This window comes from Pseudophryne corroboree, chromosome 3 (genome assembly GCF_028390025.1).
Source record: "Pseudophryne corroboree isolate aPseCor3 chromosome 3, aPseCor3.hap2, whole genome shotgun sequence".
Classification (NCBI taxonomy): Eukaryota; Metazoa; Chordata; class Amphibia; order Anura; family Myobatrachidae; genus Pseudophryne; species Pseudophryne corroboree.
The window spans coordinates 77122282-77141832 of NC_086446.1; the positions used below are offsets into that span (position 1 = coordinate 77122282).

At 47.2% G+C, this 19551-nt stretch overlaps 1 protein-coding gene across 2 annotated transcripts in view; it reads left to right on the top strand.

The window, feature by feature from the left end:
• LOC135054791 (oocyte zinc finger protein XlCOF7.1-like) overlaps nucleotides 1–19551 on the top strand; it is a 66408-nt gene that overhangs the window by 44557 nt on the left and 2300 nt on the right. For both annotated transcript variants that reach the window (XM_063958122.1, XM_063958121.1), the window contains exon 3: nucleotides 18859–19008. In XM_063958122.1, coding sequence (XP_063814192.1) covers nucleotides 18859–19008 — 150 coding nt within the window. The remainder of the gene's footprint in view (nucleotides 1–18858; nucleotides 19009–19551) is intronic.

The following is a 19551-nucleotide window of genomic DNA, read 5'->3' on the forward strand; positions in this document are numbered from 1 at the left end:
TGTCAGCTGACATTGATACCATTTTATTGACCTTAGCTCACATTAAAGACGCAGTCTTATATATGAGAGATGCTCAGAGAGACGTTGGTCTGCTAGGTTTGAGAGCCAACGCCATGGCGATTTCTGCTAGGCAAGCCCTGTGGACCCGTCAATGGTCGGGTGATGCCGACTCAAAGAAGCATATGGAAGTTTTGCCGTACAAAGGTGAGGATTTATTTGGGGAAGGTCTTGCGGACCTGGTTTCCACAGCTACCGCGGGCAAATCTACCTTTTTACCTTATGTTTCCCCACAGCGAAAGAAAACACCACAATATCAGATGCAGTCCTTTCGGTCGCATAAGTCCAGAAGAGGTCGGGGCTCTTCCTTCCTCGCCAGAGGTAAGGGAAGAGAGAAAAAGCAGCCTGCTACGGCTAGTTCCCAGGAGCAGAAGTCCTCCCCGGCTTCTGCCAAATCCACCGCATGACGCTGGGGCTCCACTGAGGGAGTCTGCGCCGGTGGGGGCACGTCTTCGACTCTTCAGCCAGGTTTGGGTTCAGTCGGACGTGGATCCTTGGGCAATGGAAATTGTATCCCAAGGCTACAAGCTAGAGTTCGAAGAGATGACTCCTCGCCGATTTTTCGAATCGGCTCTACTGGCTTCTCCCCCAGAGAGGGAGATAGTTTTTGAATCGCAGCTAAAACTATGTCAACAACGAGTGGTGGTGGAGGTTCCCCTAGGTCATCAGGGGAAGGGGTACTATTCAACCCTATTTGTGGTCCCGAAACCGGATGGCTCGGTCAGACCCAATCTAAATTTAAAATCCCTAAACCAGTACTTGAAAAAGTTCACATTCAAGATGGAATCGCTCCGGGGAGTTATTTCCAGCCTGGCGGGGGGGGGGGGGGGGGATTTTATGGTGTCACTGGACATAAAGGACGCGTACCTTCATGTTCCCATATATCCCCCTCATCAGGTGTACTTGTGATTCGCTGTACAGGACTGCCATTACCAGTTTCAGACGTTGCCGTTTGGGCTTTTCACGGCCCCGAGGATTTTCACCAAGGTAATGGCGGAAATGATGGTACTCCTGCGCAGGCAGGAAGTCACAATTATCCCGTACTTGGACGATCTCCTGATAAAGGCGAGATCAAGAGGTCAGTTTTTGGAAAGCGTGGCGCTCTCCCTGAGAGTGCTGCAGCAACACGGCTGGATTCTGAATCTACCAAAGTCACAGTTGGTGCCAACAACTCGGCTATCGTTCTTAGGCATGATTCTGGACACGGAACAAAAGAAGGTTTTTCTCCCAATGGAAAAAGCCCAGGAACTCCAGAACTTGGTCAGAGACCTGTTGAAACCGAAAAGAGTGTCAGTCCATCAATGCACTCGAGTGCTGGGGAAGATGGTGGCGTCCTACGAGGCCATCCCCTTCGACAGGTTTCATGCCAGGACTTTTCAGTGGGATCTTCTGGACAAGTGGTCCGGGTCCCATCTTCATCAGAAAATCAGCCTGTCCCCCAGGGCCAGGGTGTCTCTCCTGTGGTAGCTGCAGAGTGCTCACCTTCTAGAGGGTCGCAGGTTCGGCATTCAGGACTGGGTTCTGGTGACCACGGACGCGAGCCTCCGAGGATGGGGAGCAGTCACACAAGGAAGAAACTTTCAAGGACTATGGTCAAGCCAAGAGGCTTGTCTTCACATCAACGTACTGGAATTGAGGGGCATATACAACTGCCTGCGTCAAGCGGAGAATCTTCTTCACGACCTACCGGTTCTGATTCAGTCAGACAAAGTCACAGCCGTGGCTCATGTAAACCGACAGGGCGGACCAAGGAGCAGAGTGGCAATGGCGGAAGCCGCCAGGATTCTTTGCTGGGCGGAAAATCATGTAAGTGCTTTGACTGCAGTCTTCATTCCGGGAGTGGACAACAGGGAAGCAGACTTCCTCGGCAGACACGATCTCCATCCAGGAGAGTGGGGACTTCATCAAGAAGTTTTTGCAGAGATAACAAGTCGTTGGGGACTTCCTGAAATAGACATGATGGCCTCATGCCTCAACAAGAAGCTTCGGAGGTATTGTGCCAGGTCAAGGGACCCTCAGGCAGTAGCGGTAGACGCCCTGGTGACACCGTGGGTGTTTCGGTCGGTCTATGTGTTTCCTCCTCTTCCACTCATCTCAAAGATTTTGAGAATCATAAGACGAAAAAGAGTGCGGACAATTCTCATTGCTCCGGATTGGCCTCGTAGGGCCTGGTATTCAGATTTTCAGGAAATGCTCACAGGAGATCCGTGGCCTCTTCCTCTCAGAGAGGACCTGTTGCAACAGGGGCCCTGCGTGTTCCAAGACTTACCACGGTTACGTTTGACGGCATGGCGGTTGAACGCCGAATCCTAGCTGGAAAAGGCATCCCGGAAGAAGTCATCCCTACTCTGATGAGGGCTAGGAAGGAGGTGACAGCGAAGCATTATCACCGTATCTGGAGAAAGTATGTATCTTGGTGTGAGGCCTAGAATGCTCCTACGGAAGATTTCCATCTGGGCCGTCTTTTCCACTTTCTGCAGACAGGAGTGGATATGGGCCTGAAATTAGGCTCCATTAAGGTACAGATTTCTTTTTCATCCACTAGGGGTCACTGGAGTACTCTTGGGATATGGACGGCTTCCACAGGAAGAAGGCACTGAATAAATTAATTTTGAAACTACACCTCCCCTCCATATCCCTGAGTACCTCAGTGTTTTTTCTGTGCTCGACACAGAAGGCTTGTGGAGTTTGTCCACATTTCATTGGAATTTTTTCTAAGTTTTTTTCTTTTTTCAACGATTTACCACATCCCTTCCCCCCCTTCTAATAGGCGTGGGTCCGGGATAGTGAAGGCTGCTATAGCAGCTGTGGGTGTCGGACCTCTCTAAAAAGAGCTCCCTCACTACCACGTGCAGGACTAAAACCTGCAGTAAAGGCTGGATGGAATTTACAGAGAAGCCCCGTCATAGCCCTCACCACAGGGTCCAGGTATGTTGAACGGGGCGGTCAGCTCACGCTGCCGCCCCGCTGTGTGGGATACTGTGTGTGTGTGGCCGCCCGCCGCTGCCTTCAGCCGCCCGCCGCCGCTTCCAGCGCCGCTGTTTAGGCTGTCTCCCCCGCCGCTCTGAGCCGCGTTGGCCACGTGGTTTTATGCATAGGCCGCTCCACGGCTCTATGCAGCGCGCTCCCCGGCCCTCGATGCCAATTCGGGCTCCCTCTCCACCATAGCCCGGCTCCGTGTATAGAGAACGGTACACGGAGCACGGGGGGGGGGGGCACACAAATGATAGTTAAAAGGCAGGCTCCATAGCCTAGTGAGTAACTTTGCTGCCACAGTGATGTTCCCTGCACACAGAAATGTCAGGGTCACTGGATGAAATCTCATGATTCAACTCTTATTGATAAAGGGAATACAGCAGCGCTGCATATGTATTACAATAGGCTATGAAGTCTTTGTTAAAACAGGATACAAGTTATATGTGCAGGTTTTGAGTGCAACATAAGATGTTTATTAAATCTGCTTACATAATTATAAGTCGCACTTTGTGTTATACTGTGAGCATGGGGACATATTAACCATGCTTCCTGTTGTTTTTCCTGTTGTATTTCCAGAATTTCCTGTGTTACATCTCTCCTCCATTGAAGGCGCAGGGGTGTTAAGGGGAATTTGGGATCAGGCATATTGCTGGCGTGCACTGCACTTGGCCAGATATATATTTATAAAGACACCTTAGTGCTATTTACTGAGTCGCGCAAGTTGTCTGTCTTTTGTATTTTTTGTATTGTCTGTCTGCATAATGAGTAAGACACCAGCAATTACTAATAGGCAGTTTCCCTGCCATGTCTAAGAGTGTATTACATGGATATACACTCACTTCTCTTACTATTATTTATATCATAACTGTTTATAATGATATTATCCTAAAGACTGCAAATCTGAATCATGGCCGTGGCAGCCAAATACTGGCTTTGTTCACTGTTGTAAAGTAAGATATGTTATAACAATTGGTCAGCACATGGTGCTTATAAAACAGTATCTGTGGAGCACTGCAAGCATTGTGAGTTCAGGTCTCACCTGCAGCAGCTTTGGCTTAATTCACTTGGCCACACCACACTGGATACGCCCAATCTCATCTGATTTTGGAAGCTAAGCAGTGTTGGGCCTGATTAGCCACCTGGGAGTACAAGGTGCTGTAGGTATTTTTAATCTACAGCCGCACCACACTGGATACGCCCAAACTCAATTGCATATTGTTTTGCCATCTGGGAGGAAACTGGTGATCCAACTAGATTGCATACTAATGCATGCTAGTTTAAACTGTTAAAAAAAGATACATTCTGGTTAGCTCAGTTTGGGCTTACACTATCAATATAAACCTACCGTAGGTTTTACAGTCATGATAGCTCTCCAGAGCCCGCTCCCAAGAGCGCGCTCCCGGCGCCGGCCACTAGATAGGGCCCATTAACTAAGCTGTGGTTAAGCAGCAGTCATCTCAGGTTTTAAGCCTGTGTGAGGTCACATTTAGTTTCAGACTTCTAAAAATTATTATACCTCTGTATCAGGATATATCTGGATATATGTATATGGGTATATAATATATATGTGTATGTATGCATATATGGAATATGTATATATTAAGGTCTGAGTATGTGTGAATATACATTGTTGTATGTATGTGTAGACAGATATATATATAATATGCTGACATTAAAAATCTATTTTGCAGTAAGCAAGACTAATTGGTCAGCACACAGTGCTTATTAAACAGTATCTGTTGAGCACTGCAAACATGGTGAGTTCAGGCCTCACCTGCAGCAGCTTTGCTTATTGTTTTTACAGGTGGCTCTGTAGCCAAGTGGTTAGGCTTCCCGGCCACAGTGAACATTGTGATTGCATGGACACTGGTTCAGATCCTGGTTTAACAGGTTCGTCTCTTACCTGGTAGTGAAAAGAAAAAATGTATATAAACCCACTAGAAAGTCACAGCTGCTGGAAGAGGTTTGTCAGACCTCCAGAAAGTGAATGAACATTAAGCAAGAAAATACCAGCGCTAAGAGTTGTTTTAACCAAAGTATTGATAGGAAACAGTTGGATCAGTTAATCAGTATCTTTATTTTACTTAATAGATATAAAATAATATTGTTAAAACATTAATAAAAACCGTAATAAAGACTAAATAGTCACCAACAGCATATATATAAAAAATAGGAAACAATAGTTGATCCTATATGGCTCTGAGATAATCAAAATATTAGGTTTTGCTGATAGGAACAGTACCATCAATTTAAAAGATCCCGGACTTAAGTGGAAATCCGCTCCTCCTCAAATAGCAGTAAAAAGCACAGTCAGCTGGTAATACCCTAGATATACCTCATCCACAGTTCCACGAAAAAGATGACTCTCAATATTCGTCTGTGTAGGTGATTGAAGGGGTTTCCATAAATTGCTGGAAGTGCTCAACACAGGGAGTATCTGCGGTTTAATTGTATTCCAATGTGAAGGGAAAAGTCCTTATCCAGATCGATGATAGATGGTAGAAGGTGCAAAAGTTCCTCAGCATGGGCCTTAACGCGTTTCCCTGGACTAGGTCGTCCAGCTTCCTCAGAAGTGAATCATAAAGACACCGGGAGCCATTTTTATACCTCACTAATAATTACAACTCTAATTAGCTGATCCTTGTTTTGAAACCGACATTAGTAAGCTTTTTTGGGAAGGCAGTCCTAAACCACTCGTAATACATGTTTTTAAAAATAAATTTATTAGAAGACAAGCTGTAATATATATAAATAAATAAAGACAAAAACACATGTGCCGGTCATGTGACCATTTTGTCACTTACCGATATCCTAATTGGTATCAGATGTGTGGTGATCCCGCTATTAGGTCCATTGTGCCCCAGGGTCCGTCGGGACGCCCTCCCATATGCTGGGTGAGCGCACCTGTGTCACGCTCCCCCATGCGTCACCACGTCCCATCGGTCATAGACCGGAAGACGCCCGTGAACCGCATGAATGGAGCGCACCCGACGCTCCCTGGGACAGCGTCACGTGCCCCAGAGTGGACACGTGATCAGACCAACGTAGCGGTCCGCCCCACCATTCCTGAATGTGTTGCCTGGATACAGACAACATACATGTGTTTCACCTTGTATGTATCAATATGATATAAATACGATTGTATAATTGATGTAGTTTCAGTAATCTCATATGCATACATATATATAAATATACAAAGAAAAAGAGAGAGTAAAAGGAGAGAATTTTTAAACGAGAGAATTTTTAAAAAGGTTTTATATTTACATTTATTATAGATTTTTTAGAAGAGGGTTATACAGAATAAATGGAAAGAATCTTGGGAAACATATATAGGGCACTTGTACATGGCTACTGGGCAGAAGGAAGAATTTTTCGTTAACACAGTTTTTATGTTATTATTATTATCTACACATCGTTAGGATCATTATACGAACGAAATAGAAAGGAATGGATAGAGACCATAGATCTCAATATGTATACATCACTAAAGGACATTCATATAATGGAATTAATCTCCATACTTTCATTTAAACCATCGGGGTATACAGAGTTGAATTGAAGCATCCAAAAGACTTCTCTTTTACATAGATTGGTATATCTATCCCCCCCTCTTGCTGTCGGATATATAATCTCTAAAGCTAAAAGTTTTAGAGTTTCCGGATCACCATTGTGTTTCTGGCAAAAATGTCTCGAGACACTATGTTTCATATATTTTCTAAGTATGTTTCTTCGATGTTCCAGAAACCGTATTTTTAACGGTCTGGTGGTGCGTCCTATATATGGGAGATTGCAACTACAAGTTAATAGGTAAACTACATATGAAGAGTTACAATTAATAAAAGATTTTATAATATGTATCTCTTTTTTTTGTATGGTATCTCTACCTGGGTTGTTCTTCTCCCCATGTATTGACAGGTGGTGCATTTTTTATGTCCACATTGAAAGAAACCACATGGTTTTCCCATTGAGGTTAGCCAATTTTTACTCTGTTTCATCTGTATTTTCCTTAATGCTCCTCAGATGGCTTGGGGCTAATATTAGTTTCAAGGACTTATTCCTCTTATAAATGATTTTGGGATTGGAGGGAATTTCTTGCTTAATGTTCGTCTCTTACCTGGCTCGTTTAAGTTGCCGTGATCGTATAGTGGTTAGTACTCTGCGTAAAAACTGCACAGACAGACCCTTACCGGTCCTCTTTGGGGGGAATGCGGGGTCATGTACTGCCTGAGAGAGAAAAATAAAAAAAATTTTTTTTTTACTGTTTCAGTTAGATTGTTGCGGTCGATTCGCCGCCAGCCCTCATAGCACCAGGCCAGTACGTCAGGTTCTCAGCGAAGGCTGAACAATTTCCAATGAGAGACAATTGCAATCATTGGGCTTTTAACTACCTATCGGAGTGTACCCTACACAGCAGTAGGGCTGTTGCTTCGCCCTGCTTTGGTAAGGGTTTGAGGTAACAAGGCTGTAGTGGCAGGGCACTCCAGTCCAGGTTTGCCCTAAATAAAGACCACCTTAGACTTCTTGCTGCCTACAGCTTCTTTGGACGTTGGCAGTTGGTTCTTGCGTTTTCAGCTTCGCTAGTGGCGCATAACGTCCACTTTGGCTACGTTCCTAACAGGCGGAGTCTGATTCCAAACGAGATAGATCGCAGACCAAGTGGGGGGGGGGGAATCTGATTTCCTACCATTGTCTAAGCGAATTCCTGAATGATTCCGTCTCAACGACTTCAATTCCTAGGTATGATTCTCAATACGGTAAATCAAAGAATTTACCTACCCGAACAGAAAGTACAGGTCATTCGTCATCTGGTACTCAAGCCACGCACAGTCTCTGTTCATTTGTGCATTCGCCTATTAGACACAATGGTGGCGACTTTCGAAGCGCTTCAGTTCGGAAGACTTCACTCACGTCCTTTTCAATTGGATGTGCTCGCACAGTGGTCGGGCTCGCATCTGCAGATTTACCGCAGGGTGAGATTGTCTCCAAGGGCCAGAGTGTCTCTACTCTGGTGGCTCAAAGTACAGAATCTAACCGCAGGGAAGCGGTTCGGCGCCTGGAATTGGATAATTCTCACGGCGGACGCGAGTCTCAGAGGTTGGGGAGCTGTAGTTCAAAATTATCAGCTCCAGGGTCTCTGGGCGGATCACGAAAGATTGCTGTCTATAAATGTCCTGGAACTCCGGGCAATTTACAATGCACTACGACAAGCAGTGCACAAGGCTGCAGGCTCAGGCTGTTCAGGTGCAGTCAGACAATGCGACGGCGGTCGCATACATCAACAAACAAGGAGGAACGAAAAGCCGTATGGCAATGCGGAAAGTAGCTTGAATCCTCTATTGGGCCGAGTATCACCAAATTATATTGTCGGCAGTAGTCATTCCGGGAGTGGACAACTGGGAGGCGGATTATCTCAGCCGTCGGAATTTTCATCCAGGAGAATGGGTATTAAATCCAGAAGTGTTTCACATGCTGGTCCAGAAGTGAAGTTACCCGCAGGTGGACCTGATGGCATCTCGCCACAATCATCAAACGCCCCAGGTCGTGTCCAGAACGAGAGATCCAAAAGCAGTGGCGGTGGATGCTCTCACAATCACGTGGCCATACAGTCTCGTGTATCTGTTTCCACCGTTTCCGCTGCTCCCTCTGTGGCTAAAACGGATCAAAGGAGAGTCCGTCACAATTATACTAGTGGCGCTTCTTTGGCCTCGGAGAGCTTGGTTCTTGGATCTCCGCGGTCTACTCGCAGTCGGTCTTTGGCCGCTCCCACTACGTTCGGACCTGTTACAGCAGGGTCTGTTCCTTTACCCCGATTTAGCGCTGCCGCGTTTGACGGGGTGGCTGTTGAGACAGCCCTCTTAAGAAGAGAGGGCATTCCAGAATCGTTTATACCAACCATGTTACGAGCTAGGAAGCCGGTTACGGCAGCTCATTATTACAGAATTTGGCGTGCCTATGTAGGTTGGTGTGAAGCTCGGAAGTTTCCGACATCATCTTTTAAGTTATCCCGTCTTTTGTTATTTCTACAGATGGGGTTAGATGGAGGTCTGAGTTTATCCACACTAAAAGTGCAGATATCGGCGTTGTCAATTTATTTTCATAGTAGATTGGCCCTATTGCCGTCGGTTCACACCTTTATGCAGGGTGTCCTCAGAGCTCAGCCTCCATTCACTCCACCTACTGCGCCATGGGACTTGAATCTGGTTTTTAGATTTCTTACAGTCTTTTTACTTTGAACCCTTACAACAAGTGGATATTACATTTCTCACTTGGGAAAACAATTTTTCTTTTAGCCTTAGCGTCAGCAAGGCGTGTTTCAGATTTGGGTGCTTTGTCGTGCAAGCCACCGTATTTAGTGTTTCATGATGACAGAGCGGAACTTCGGACGAATTTCGCTTTTCTACCAAAGGTAGTGTCATCTTTTCACATCAATCAACCAATAGTAGTTCCTGTGTTAACAGGAGACTCTGGTAGGTTGGATGTGGTACGCGCATTACGCATTTATGTATCCCGAACGTCGACAGTTCGTAAGACGGATACGTTGTTTGCTCTCTATGATGCTGCCAAGATGGGTTGGCCAGCTTCTAGGCAGACCTTATCCAGTTGGATTAAACTGACCATACGTCAGGCTTACCTTCATGCTAGGTTACAGCCGCCTACATCAGTAACAGCTCATTCCACACGTGCTGTGGGAACGTCATGGGCAGCGAGTCGTGGAGCTTCTACGACACAGCTTCGCCGGGCGGCTATATGGTCTTCGGTGCACACGTTTGTGCGCTTCTACAAGTTTGATACGTTTGCGGCATCAGCATCTAGCTTTGGCCGCCTAGTGTTACAGGTGCCAAACAGCTCTCCCGCCCACGGGGGAAACTTTGGTACGTCCCAAGAGTACTCCAGTGGCCCCTAGTGGATGAAAAAGAAAGTAGGATTTTGGTACTTACCAGGTAAATCCTTTTCTTTGAATCCATAGGGGGCACTGGACGACCACCCAGAGCAGTTTACCTGGTTTGGGGTAGGTTCAGTAGATCTTATGGTAACACATTTTCACCGACTGGTTCAGATTAACAAGTTCTAATCGGTTATGGTGTCAACTGTTTAGTTGTCAGTAATGTTGTGTCAACTTTATTGTTGTCCGTTATGTTATATGTAATTATCCATTGTCAACCTCTCTATCGCTCCTGTTCGGCTCAGTAAAAAACACTGAGGTACTCAGGGATATGGAGGGGAGGTGTAGTTTCAAAATTAATTTATTCAGTGCTTTCTTCCTGTGGAAGCCGTCCATATCCCAAGAGTACTCCAGTGCCCCCTATGGATTCAAAGAAAAGGATTTACCTGGTAAGTACCAAAATCCTATTTTCGGCCCTATCAATTTTCTTTCAGAAGGAATTGGCTTCTCTCCCAGAAGTCCAGACTTTCGTAAAGGGAGTGCTGCACATACAGCCTCCTTTTGTGCCTCCAGTGGCGCCATGGGACCTTAACGTGGTGTTACAGTTCCTAAAGTCTCACTGGTTTGAACCTCTTCAGATAGTGGAATTAAAATTTCTCACTTGGAAGGTGGTCATGTTGTTGGCCTTGGCGTCTGCAAGGAGGGTATCCGAATTGGCGGCTTTGTCTCACAAAAGCCCCTATCTGATTTTCCATGTGGATAGAGCAGAATTGAGGACTCGTCCTCAATTTTTGCCAAAGGTGGTTTCATCTTTTCATATGAACCAGCCTATTGTGGTGCCTGTGGCTACGGGGGACTTGGAGGATTCCACGTCTCTTGATGTAGTCAGGGCCTTAAAAATGTATGTAGCCAGGACGGCTCGGGTTAGGAAAAATAGGATTTTGGTACTTACCGATAAATCGTTTTCTCCTAGTCCGTAGAGGATGCTGGGGACTCCAAAAGGACCGTGGGGTATAGACGGGATCCGCAGGAGCTTGGGCACACTGAAAAGCCTTAAACTGGGTGTGAACTGGCTCCTCCCTCTATGCCCCTCCTCCAGACCTCAGTTATAGGAACTGTGCCCAGGAGAGACGGACATTTCGAGGAAAGAATCTTTGTGTAAACTAAGGGCTACAAACACACCAGCCCACACCACAAACATACCGTATCACCGGAGTAATAGTAAACCAGAGAACCGTATGAAATAACAACAGCAACAAGCTGAAAACCAGAAATACACTAGCCGTGTATAAACCAAGTTAACCAACACGAAAACATTGCCAGTAACAGTCCGCACCGGGATGGGCGCCCAGCATCCTCTACGGACTAGGAGAAAAGGATTTATCGGTAAGTACCAAAATCCTATTTTCTCTTACGTCCTAGAGGATGCTGGGGACTCCAAAAGGACCATGGGGTCTATACCAAAGCTCCAAACCGGGCGGGAGAGTGCGGACGACTCTGCAGCACCGACTGAGCAAGCGTAAGATCCTCATCAGCCAGGGTATCAAACTTATAGAACTTGGCAAAAGTATTTGCCCCTGACCAGGTGGCTGCACGGCAAAGCTGTAAAGCCGATACGCCTCGGGCAGCCGCCCAAGACGAGCCCACCTTTCTGTAGAATGAGCTTTTATTGACTTCGGCACGGGTAACCCGGCCGAAGAATGAGCCTGCTGGATCGTACTACAAATCCAGCGTGCGATAGTCTGTTTTGAAGCAGGATGACCAATCTTGCTAGGAGCATACAGGACAAACAGCGCCTCAGTTTTCCTGGCAACAGCTGTTCTGGCGACGTAGATCCTCAAAGCTCTCACCACATCCAGAGACTTTGGAACCGCCCCAGCCTCTGTAGCCACCGGCACCACAATAGGCTGGTTAATGTGAAATGAAGAGACTACCTTCTGCAAAAATTGTTGACGAGTCCGCAATTCTGCCCTATCAGAATGAAAAATCAAATACGGGCTCTTATGAGATAAAGCCGCCAATTCTGACACCCTCCTGGCAGACGCCAGCGCCAACAACATGACTACCTTCCAAGTGAGTAACTTCAACTCAACCTTACGCAAAGGCTCAAACCAGGAAGACATGAGAAACTGCAAGACCACGTCAAGATCCCATGGAGCCACAGGAGGAACAAACGGAGGATTGATATGCATTACTCCTTTCACAAAAGTCTGAACCTCTGGGAGGACAGCTAATTCCTTTTGAAAGAAAATAGACAAAGCCGAGATCTGTACTTTGATGGAGCCCAATTTTAGGCCCCCATCTACACCTGCCTGCAAAAAATGGAGAAAGCGACCCAAGTGAAATTCTTCCGCAGGAGCCATTTTGGTCTCACATCAGGAAACATACTTTCTCCAAATACGGTGATAATGCTTTGCCGTAACCTCCTTCCTAGCCTTAATGAGAGTGGGAATGACTTCCCCAGGAATACCCTTACGAGCTAAGATCTGGCGCTCAACTTCCATACTGTCAAACGCAGCCGCGGTAAGTCTGGAAACACACAGGGACCTTGCAACAACAGGTCCTCTCTTAGAGGAAGTGGCCAAGGATCTTCCATCAGTAACTCCTGAAGATCCGGGTACCAGGCCCTTCTTGGCCAATCTGGAACGACGAGAATCGCCTGAACCCTTGTTCGTCGAATGATCCCCAGTACCTTTGGAATGAGAGGAAGCGGAGGGAATACATACACCGACCTGAACACCCACGGAGACACCAGGGCGTCCACTGCACTATACCATACCGCGGAAGCTTCTTGTTGAGACGAGACGCCATCATGTCGATTAACGGAATTCCCCAACGCGTTGTCACCTCTGCAAATACCTCTTGGTGAAGAGCCCACTCTCCCGGATGGAGATCGTGTCTGCTGAGGAAATCTGCTTCCCAGTTGTCCACTCCCGGTAGGAAAACTGCTGACAGAGCACTCACGTGTTGTTCCGCCCAGCGAAGGATTCTTGTGGCCTCCGCCATTGCCGCTCTGCTCTTTGTTCCGCCTTGACGGTTTATATGCGCTACCGCTGTGATGTTGTCTGACTGTACCAGGACAGGTCGACCCTGAAGAAGGCTTCTTGCTTGTTGCAGGCCGTTGTAAATGGCTCTTAACTCGAGAACATTGATGTGAAGACAAGCTTCCTGGAGTGACCATTTCCCCTGGAAGTTCCTTCCTTGGGTGACTGCGCCCCAGCCCCGGAGACTTGCATCTGTTGTCAGAAGCACCCAGTCCAGGATACCGAACCGGCGACCTTCCAGGAGGTGAGAACTTTGCATCCACCACAGGAGAGAGATTCTGGCTCTGGGAGATAGGCTTATCTTCCGGTGCATGTGCAGGTGAGACCCGGACCATTTGCTCAGCAAATCCCACTGAAACACCCGGGCATGAAACCTGCCAAACGGAATGGCTCCGTACACCGCAACCATTTTCCCCAGAACCCGAATACATTGATGGATGGACACAGACTTCGGCCGCAGAAGTTCCCTGACCATTGACTGCAGTTCTAGGGCTTTTTCTTCTGGAAGAAATACTCTTCGTAACTCCGTGTCCAGCATCATGCCCAGAAACGACAGCCGAGTGGCCGGAATCAACTAAGATTTCGGCAAATTCAGCACCCAACCGTGCTGCCTGAGCACCAACAGTACCAAACTCACACTCCTCAGCAAACGTTCCTTGGACCTCGCTTTTATCAGGAGATCGTCCAAGTACGGGATAATTGTAACCCCTTGCCTGCGAAGGAGAACCATCATCTCCGCCATGACCTTGGTGAAAATCCTCGGGGCCGTGGAAAGCCCAAACGGCAGCGTCTGAAATTGGTAATGAGAATCCTGTATCGCAAACCTTAGGAAAGCCTGATGCGGAGGATAAATTGGGACGTGTAAGTAGGCATCCTTTATGTCCACTGATGCCATAAAAAGAGATTCCATCTTGAACTTGAAAACTTTCAAGAATGGATTGAGGGATTTTAGGTTTAGAATCGGTCTGACCGAACCGTCCGGTTTCGGCACCACAAAGAGGCTCGAGTAGAACCCCTCCCCCCGTTGAGATGGGGGAACGGGAACAATGACCCTCTGAAGACACAACTTTTGTATTGCTGCCAGCACGACCTCCCTGTCGGGAAGAGACACTGGCAGGGTCGACATGAAAAACCGGTGAGGGGGCGTCTCCTGAAATTCCAGCCTGTAGCCCTGAGATACAATCTCTAGAACCCACGGATCCAAGTCCGATTGGACCCAGACCTGACTGAAGAACTGCAGACGGCCCCCACCGGGACGGACTCCCCCAGGGAAGCCCCAGCGTCATGCGGTGGACTTGGTAGCGGCAGAGGTGGACTTCTGGTCCTGGGCGCCTGACACCGCAGGCGACTTCTTTCCCCTTCCTCTACCTTTTGAAGCGAGAAAGGACGAACCCTTTCCTCGCCTGTATTTATTTGGACGAAAGGACTGCATCTGCTGATGTTGTGGCTTTTTGTGTTGTGTGGGAACATAGGGAAGAAACGAGGACTTACCCGCCGTCGCGGTAGACACCAGGTCCGCCAAGCCTTCCCCGAACAGGACATTACCTTTGAAGGGTAATGCTTCCATAGCTTTCTTGGAATCCGCGTCAGTATCTTTATCAAGGGTATCCATATCAGAAGCTAAATTCTCAGCCCATTTAGCAATAGCACTACTCACCCACACCGACGCCACAGCAGGTCTGAGCAACGCACCTGTATTGGCAAAAATGGACTTTAGAGACGTCTCCAGCTTGCGATCCGCCGGATCCTTGAGAGCTGCCGTGTCAGGGGACGGAAGGGCCACCTTCTTAGACAAACGAGATAAAGCTTTATCAACATTAGGAGACGCCTCCCATTTTCCCCTATCAATTGCTGGAAAAGGATACGCCATGTAAATCCTCTTGGGAATCTGCCACCTCTTGTCTGGCGACTCCCAAGCCTTTTCACAAAGAGCATTCATCTCATGAGAGGGGGGAAACTGTACCTCAGGTTTTTTCTCCTTAAACAAGCAAATCCTTGTTTCCTGTACTGCAGGTTCCTCAGAAATGCATAACACATCTTTTATAGCCACAATCATGTACTGAATACTCTTAACTAATCTAGGGTGTAAAGGAGCCTCAGTGAAGTCGACCTCGGATTCCGAATCCGTGTCGGTATCCGTATCTACCACTTGAGTGAACGGCCTCTTTATCGACCCCGACGGGGTCTGTACCTGTGATAAAGCTTCCTCCACGGATCTTTTCCACTCCTGTGTCTGTGATTCAGATTTATCTAATCTCTTTGATAAGGAAGTGACATTAGAATTAATTGTATTCAACAGTGCAAGTAAGTCAGGTGTCGGCTGCGTCGACAGAGCCAACTCCATACCCGGATCTGCCTCCCCCAAAACCTCCTCCGGTGAATAACATTCAGCCTCAGACATGTCGACACCTAGTATCGACCCACCGACACACACATACAATGCCTCAGTAGGGGACAGGTCCACAAGGAAACCCGGACAGAGAAACACAGAGGGAGTATGCCAGCTCACACCCCAGCGCCCATATATCCCACGAATGAAAAATATATGTACCAGCGCTGCCTAATTAAACAAATATGCACCAGCTACTGTGTCCCCCCCTCCCGATAAGCTCCCCGTTACTTTGATGGAGCTCTTGGAGGTCCCGGACCAGCATCTCCTGCCAGCACATGCAGAGAAAATGGCGCCTGTGAGCCGCGCGGCTAAGCTCCGCCCCCTCCCGGCGCGCTTCAGCCCGCCAAATTCAAACTACTGAAAATGCCGGCGGGGATCCCGAAACCAACATCTGCCGGCCCCAGAAGACCCAGTAACATGCTGCCCAGGGCGCCCCCCCCCCCCAGCGCCCTGCACCCTCTGAGTGCTGGAGGAAATGTGTGTGGGAGCACGGAGCGCAGCGTTGCCACTGCGCTGTACCTTTACTGAAGTCTTCTGCCGTCCTGAAGTCTTCTGGTCTTCTCATACTCACCCGACTTCTGGCTTCTGTGAGGGGGGTGACGGCGTGGCTCCGGGAACGAGCAGCTAGACGCACCAAGTGATCGAACCCTCTGGAGCTAATGGTGTCCAGTAGCCGAGAAGCAGAGCCTTTAAACTAAGAATAAGTAGGTCCTGCTTCTCTCCCCTCAGTCTCACGATGCAGGGAGCCTGTGGCCAGCAGGTCTCCCTGAAAATAAAAAACCTAACAAAGTCTTTTCCAGAGAAACTCAGGAGAGCTCCCCTGTGAGTGTCCAGTCAGTCCTGGGCACAAAGTCTAACTGAGGTCTGGAGGAGGGGCATAGAGGGAGGAGCCAGTTCACACCCAGTTTAAGTCTTTTCAGTGTGCCCAAGCTCCTGCGGATCCCGTCTATACCCCATGGTCCTTTTGGAGTCCCCAGCATCCTCTAGGACGTAAGAGAAACAGAGGCTCTGTTTGTCCTGTATGCAGCCAACAAGATTGGTGCTCCTGCTTCTAAGCAGACTATTGCTCGCTGGATCTGTAACACGATTCAGCAGGCTCATTCTATGGCTGGATTACAGTTACCGAATTCGGTAAAGGCCCATTCCACTAGGAAGGTGGGCTCTTCTTGGGCGGCTGCCCGAGGCGTCTTGGCATTACAGCTTTGCAGAGCGGCGACTTGGTCGGGTTCAAACACTTGCAAAATTCTACAAGTTTGATACCCTGGCTAATGAGGACTTCATGTTTGCTCAATCGGTGCTGCAGAGTCATCCGCACTCTCCCGCCCGTTTTGGAGCTTTGGTATAATCCTCATGGTCCTTACGGAGTCCCCAGCATCCTCTAGGACGTAAGAGAAAATAAGATTTTAAACCTACCGGTAAATATTTTTCTCCTAGTCCGTAGAGGATGCTGGGCGCCCGTCCCAGTGCGGACTAAATTCTACAAGACTTGTATATAGGTTTTGCTTACATAAGGGTTATGTTACAGTTTTGATCAGTCTCGGGCTGATGCTGTTTTGTTTCATACTGTTAACAGGTTAGTATATTCCATGTTATACGGTGTGGATTGTGTGGGCTGGTATGAATCTTGCCCTTAGATTAACAAAATCCTTTCCTCGTACTGTCCATCTCCTCTGGGCACAGTTTCTCTAACTGAGGTCTGGAGGAGGGGCATAGAGGGAGGAGCCAGTGCACACCCATTCTAAAGTTCTTTATAGTGCCCATGTCTCCTGCGGAGCCCGTCTATACCCCATGGTCCTTACGGAGTCCCCAGCATCCTCTACGGACTAGGAGAAAAAGATTTACCGGTAGGTTTAAAATCTTATTTTATTTTTTTTACGGGCGATCCATTTTGGATATCCTGTAAAAAGGGAAGAAAAAAAAAACGGTGAAACATCGGACAAAAGTCCAAAATCCTGCCGTTTTTTGGACCCAATGTTTTACCGGGGATAATTGGATATCCCCCTAGGACTTTGTTAAAATGTCCCAGTGATTGTGGGAGTTTGTGGACTCATAGTGGATGTGGCTAATATCTGGCCTATGTCAAAATTGTGGCATTGTGAGGTTTCGGGAGATGTCAGATTTTGGGGGAGTGATCCCAGGATAGTAGACACTGCTCTTGGATGGATTTGCCCACTACTCCGGTGAAGTGGCTCTGGCATGATGAGTGTGAAATCTGCCAACATGGCCCCGCTATTAGTGGCCTTATGCCACAGTAATGGGGGTAACGATTGTGTGATTTTTTTTTTTTTTTCCACCACATCCCCCGCACCTCCCTTTTGGACCTCCCCTAACTTAGATCCCTGGGACACAAAGTAAATTTATTTTTTAGTGACATGTTTTCCCTGTTACCTTTGTAATGACACATTTGACCCTCTGAAGACCACATTTCTTACTTTTACCACTGTAGTAACAAATTGACCCCCTTACCTGTGTAGTAACACATTACCTCCCCACCTCTAATAGTAATGCAAAACTCCCATCTTGTCACTTAGTAACACATTACCCCATGTAACCTCAGTAGTAACACATTGGCCCCTTCAGAGTACTACAAATTCCACATAAAGGGCCTTGGTGGCAAGCCTCAAGGCTGTGAGGCAGTAATGCTAACCACTACACCAGTGGTTCTCAAACTCGGTCCTCAGGACCCCACACGGTGCATGTTTTGCAGGTAACCCAGCAGGTGCACAGGTGTATTAATTACTCACAGACACATTTTAAAAGATCCACAGGTGGAGCTTATTATTTCACTTGTGATCTGTGAGGAGACCTGCAAAACATGCACTATGTGGGGTCCTGAGGACCGAGTTTGAGAACCTGTGCACTACACCAACCGTGAATTCACGCCCTGTTTCCTGCAGGTTGCAACCATTGACCTTGAAGACTGCCCCCCCTTACATACTGTACACCTTGAGATTTGTGTCCACTCCTTAAATGTAACTACATACTGTATGTTGATGACTGAACCAGCCCTGGGACTAATGGACGGGCTTGTGAAGGAGATAGACTACACTCATCAACCAGAACTGATACCAACTAAGCCAGTGGACAGGAACGTGTAGTTAATGTCTCCTCTGATAGGCATGGTGACATGAATATCTCCCTTTTAACCACTTAACTGGTCAGATTTCATGCGACTGCGCCGTCCCACCCTGTCCCCCCGTTTTTGATGAGGAGATCCATTCTGCAGATGTGCATAATATAATGTTTAAATATTTAGAAAAATACTTTTTAAACTTTATTAAATAAAATAAATTTTAAAAAACAATGTTAACAGTTTTGAAGGAAAAAATCGTCAGTTAAGTATGGATGCCTCCAAGACAGTGCTTTGACATATTTAAAACTGGTATAATGTTGTGTCTTTGACAACAGGCAACCACTAGATGTGTATAGTTGGGGTTTATGAGTGGTTTTCCAACAGTGTAATGTGTTTTATGTAGTCATCTCCTTATATTTTCTGTTATTTATAGGCTAACAGAGATTCAACAATCCGATCAACTGAGTGTTTCCAACAACCTTCCACAGAAACCAAAACATCCTGTACAGACAAGGATAAAAGTAAAATTACTCAAAGGATATATAATCTCACTCTGGAGATCATCTACCTGCTGACTGGGGAGGTGAGGGAGTCTGGGAGCGTCACAGTGACACCACTCTTATCTCTATTACTAACACAGAGACCTGACTGGGGAGGTGAGGGAGTCTGGGAGTGTCACATTGAGAGCACTCTTATCTCTATTACTAACACAGGGACTTTACTGGGGAGGTGAGGGGTTCTGGGAGTGTCACATTGACATCACTATTACTAACACAGGGACTTTACTGGGGAGGTGAAGGAGTCTGGAAGTGTCACAGTAACACCACTCTTATCTCTATAACTAATACAGGGACCTGACTGGAGAGGTGAGGTGGCCTGGGACCGTCACAGTGACCTCTATTACTAACACAGGGACCTGACTGGGGAGGTGAGGGAGTCTGGGACATGTCACAGTGACATCACTCTTATCTCTATTAATATAATGGGGACCTCAAACAATATAGCACTTTTTTTTTTTTTATATATAAATGTATACTCTTGTGGGTAATGTGAAATTTGGTCCTGATAGAAACATTTTTGTCTGTCTTTTCAGCACAGTGATATTTATTAGTGTCTCTCGTTGTGT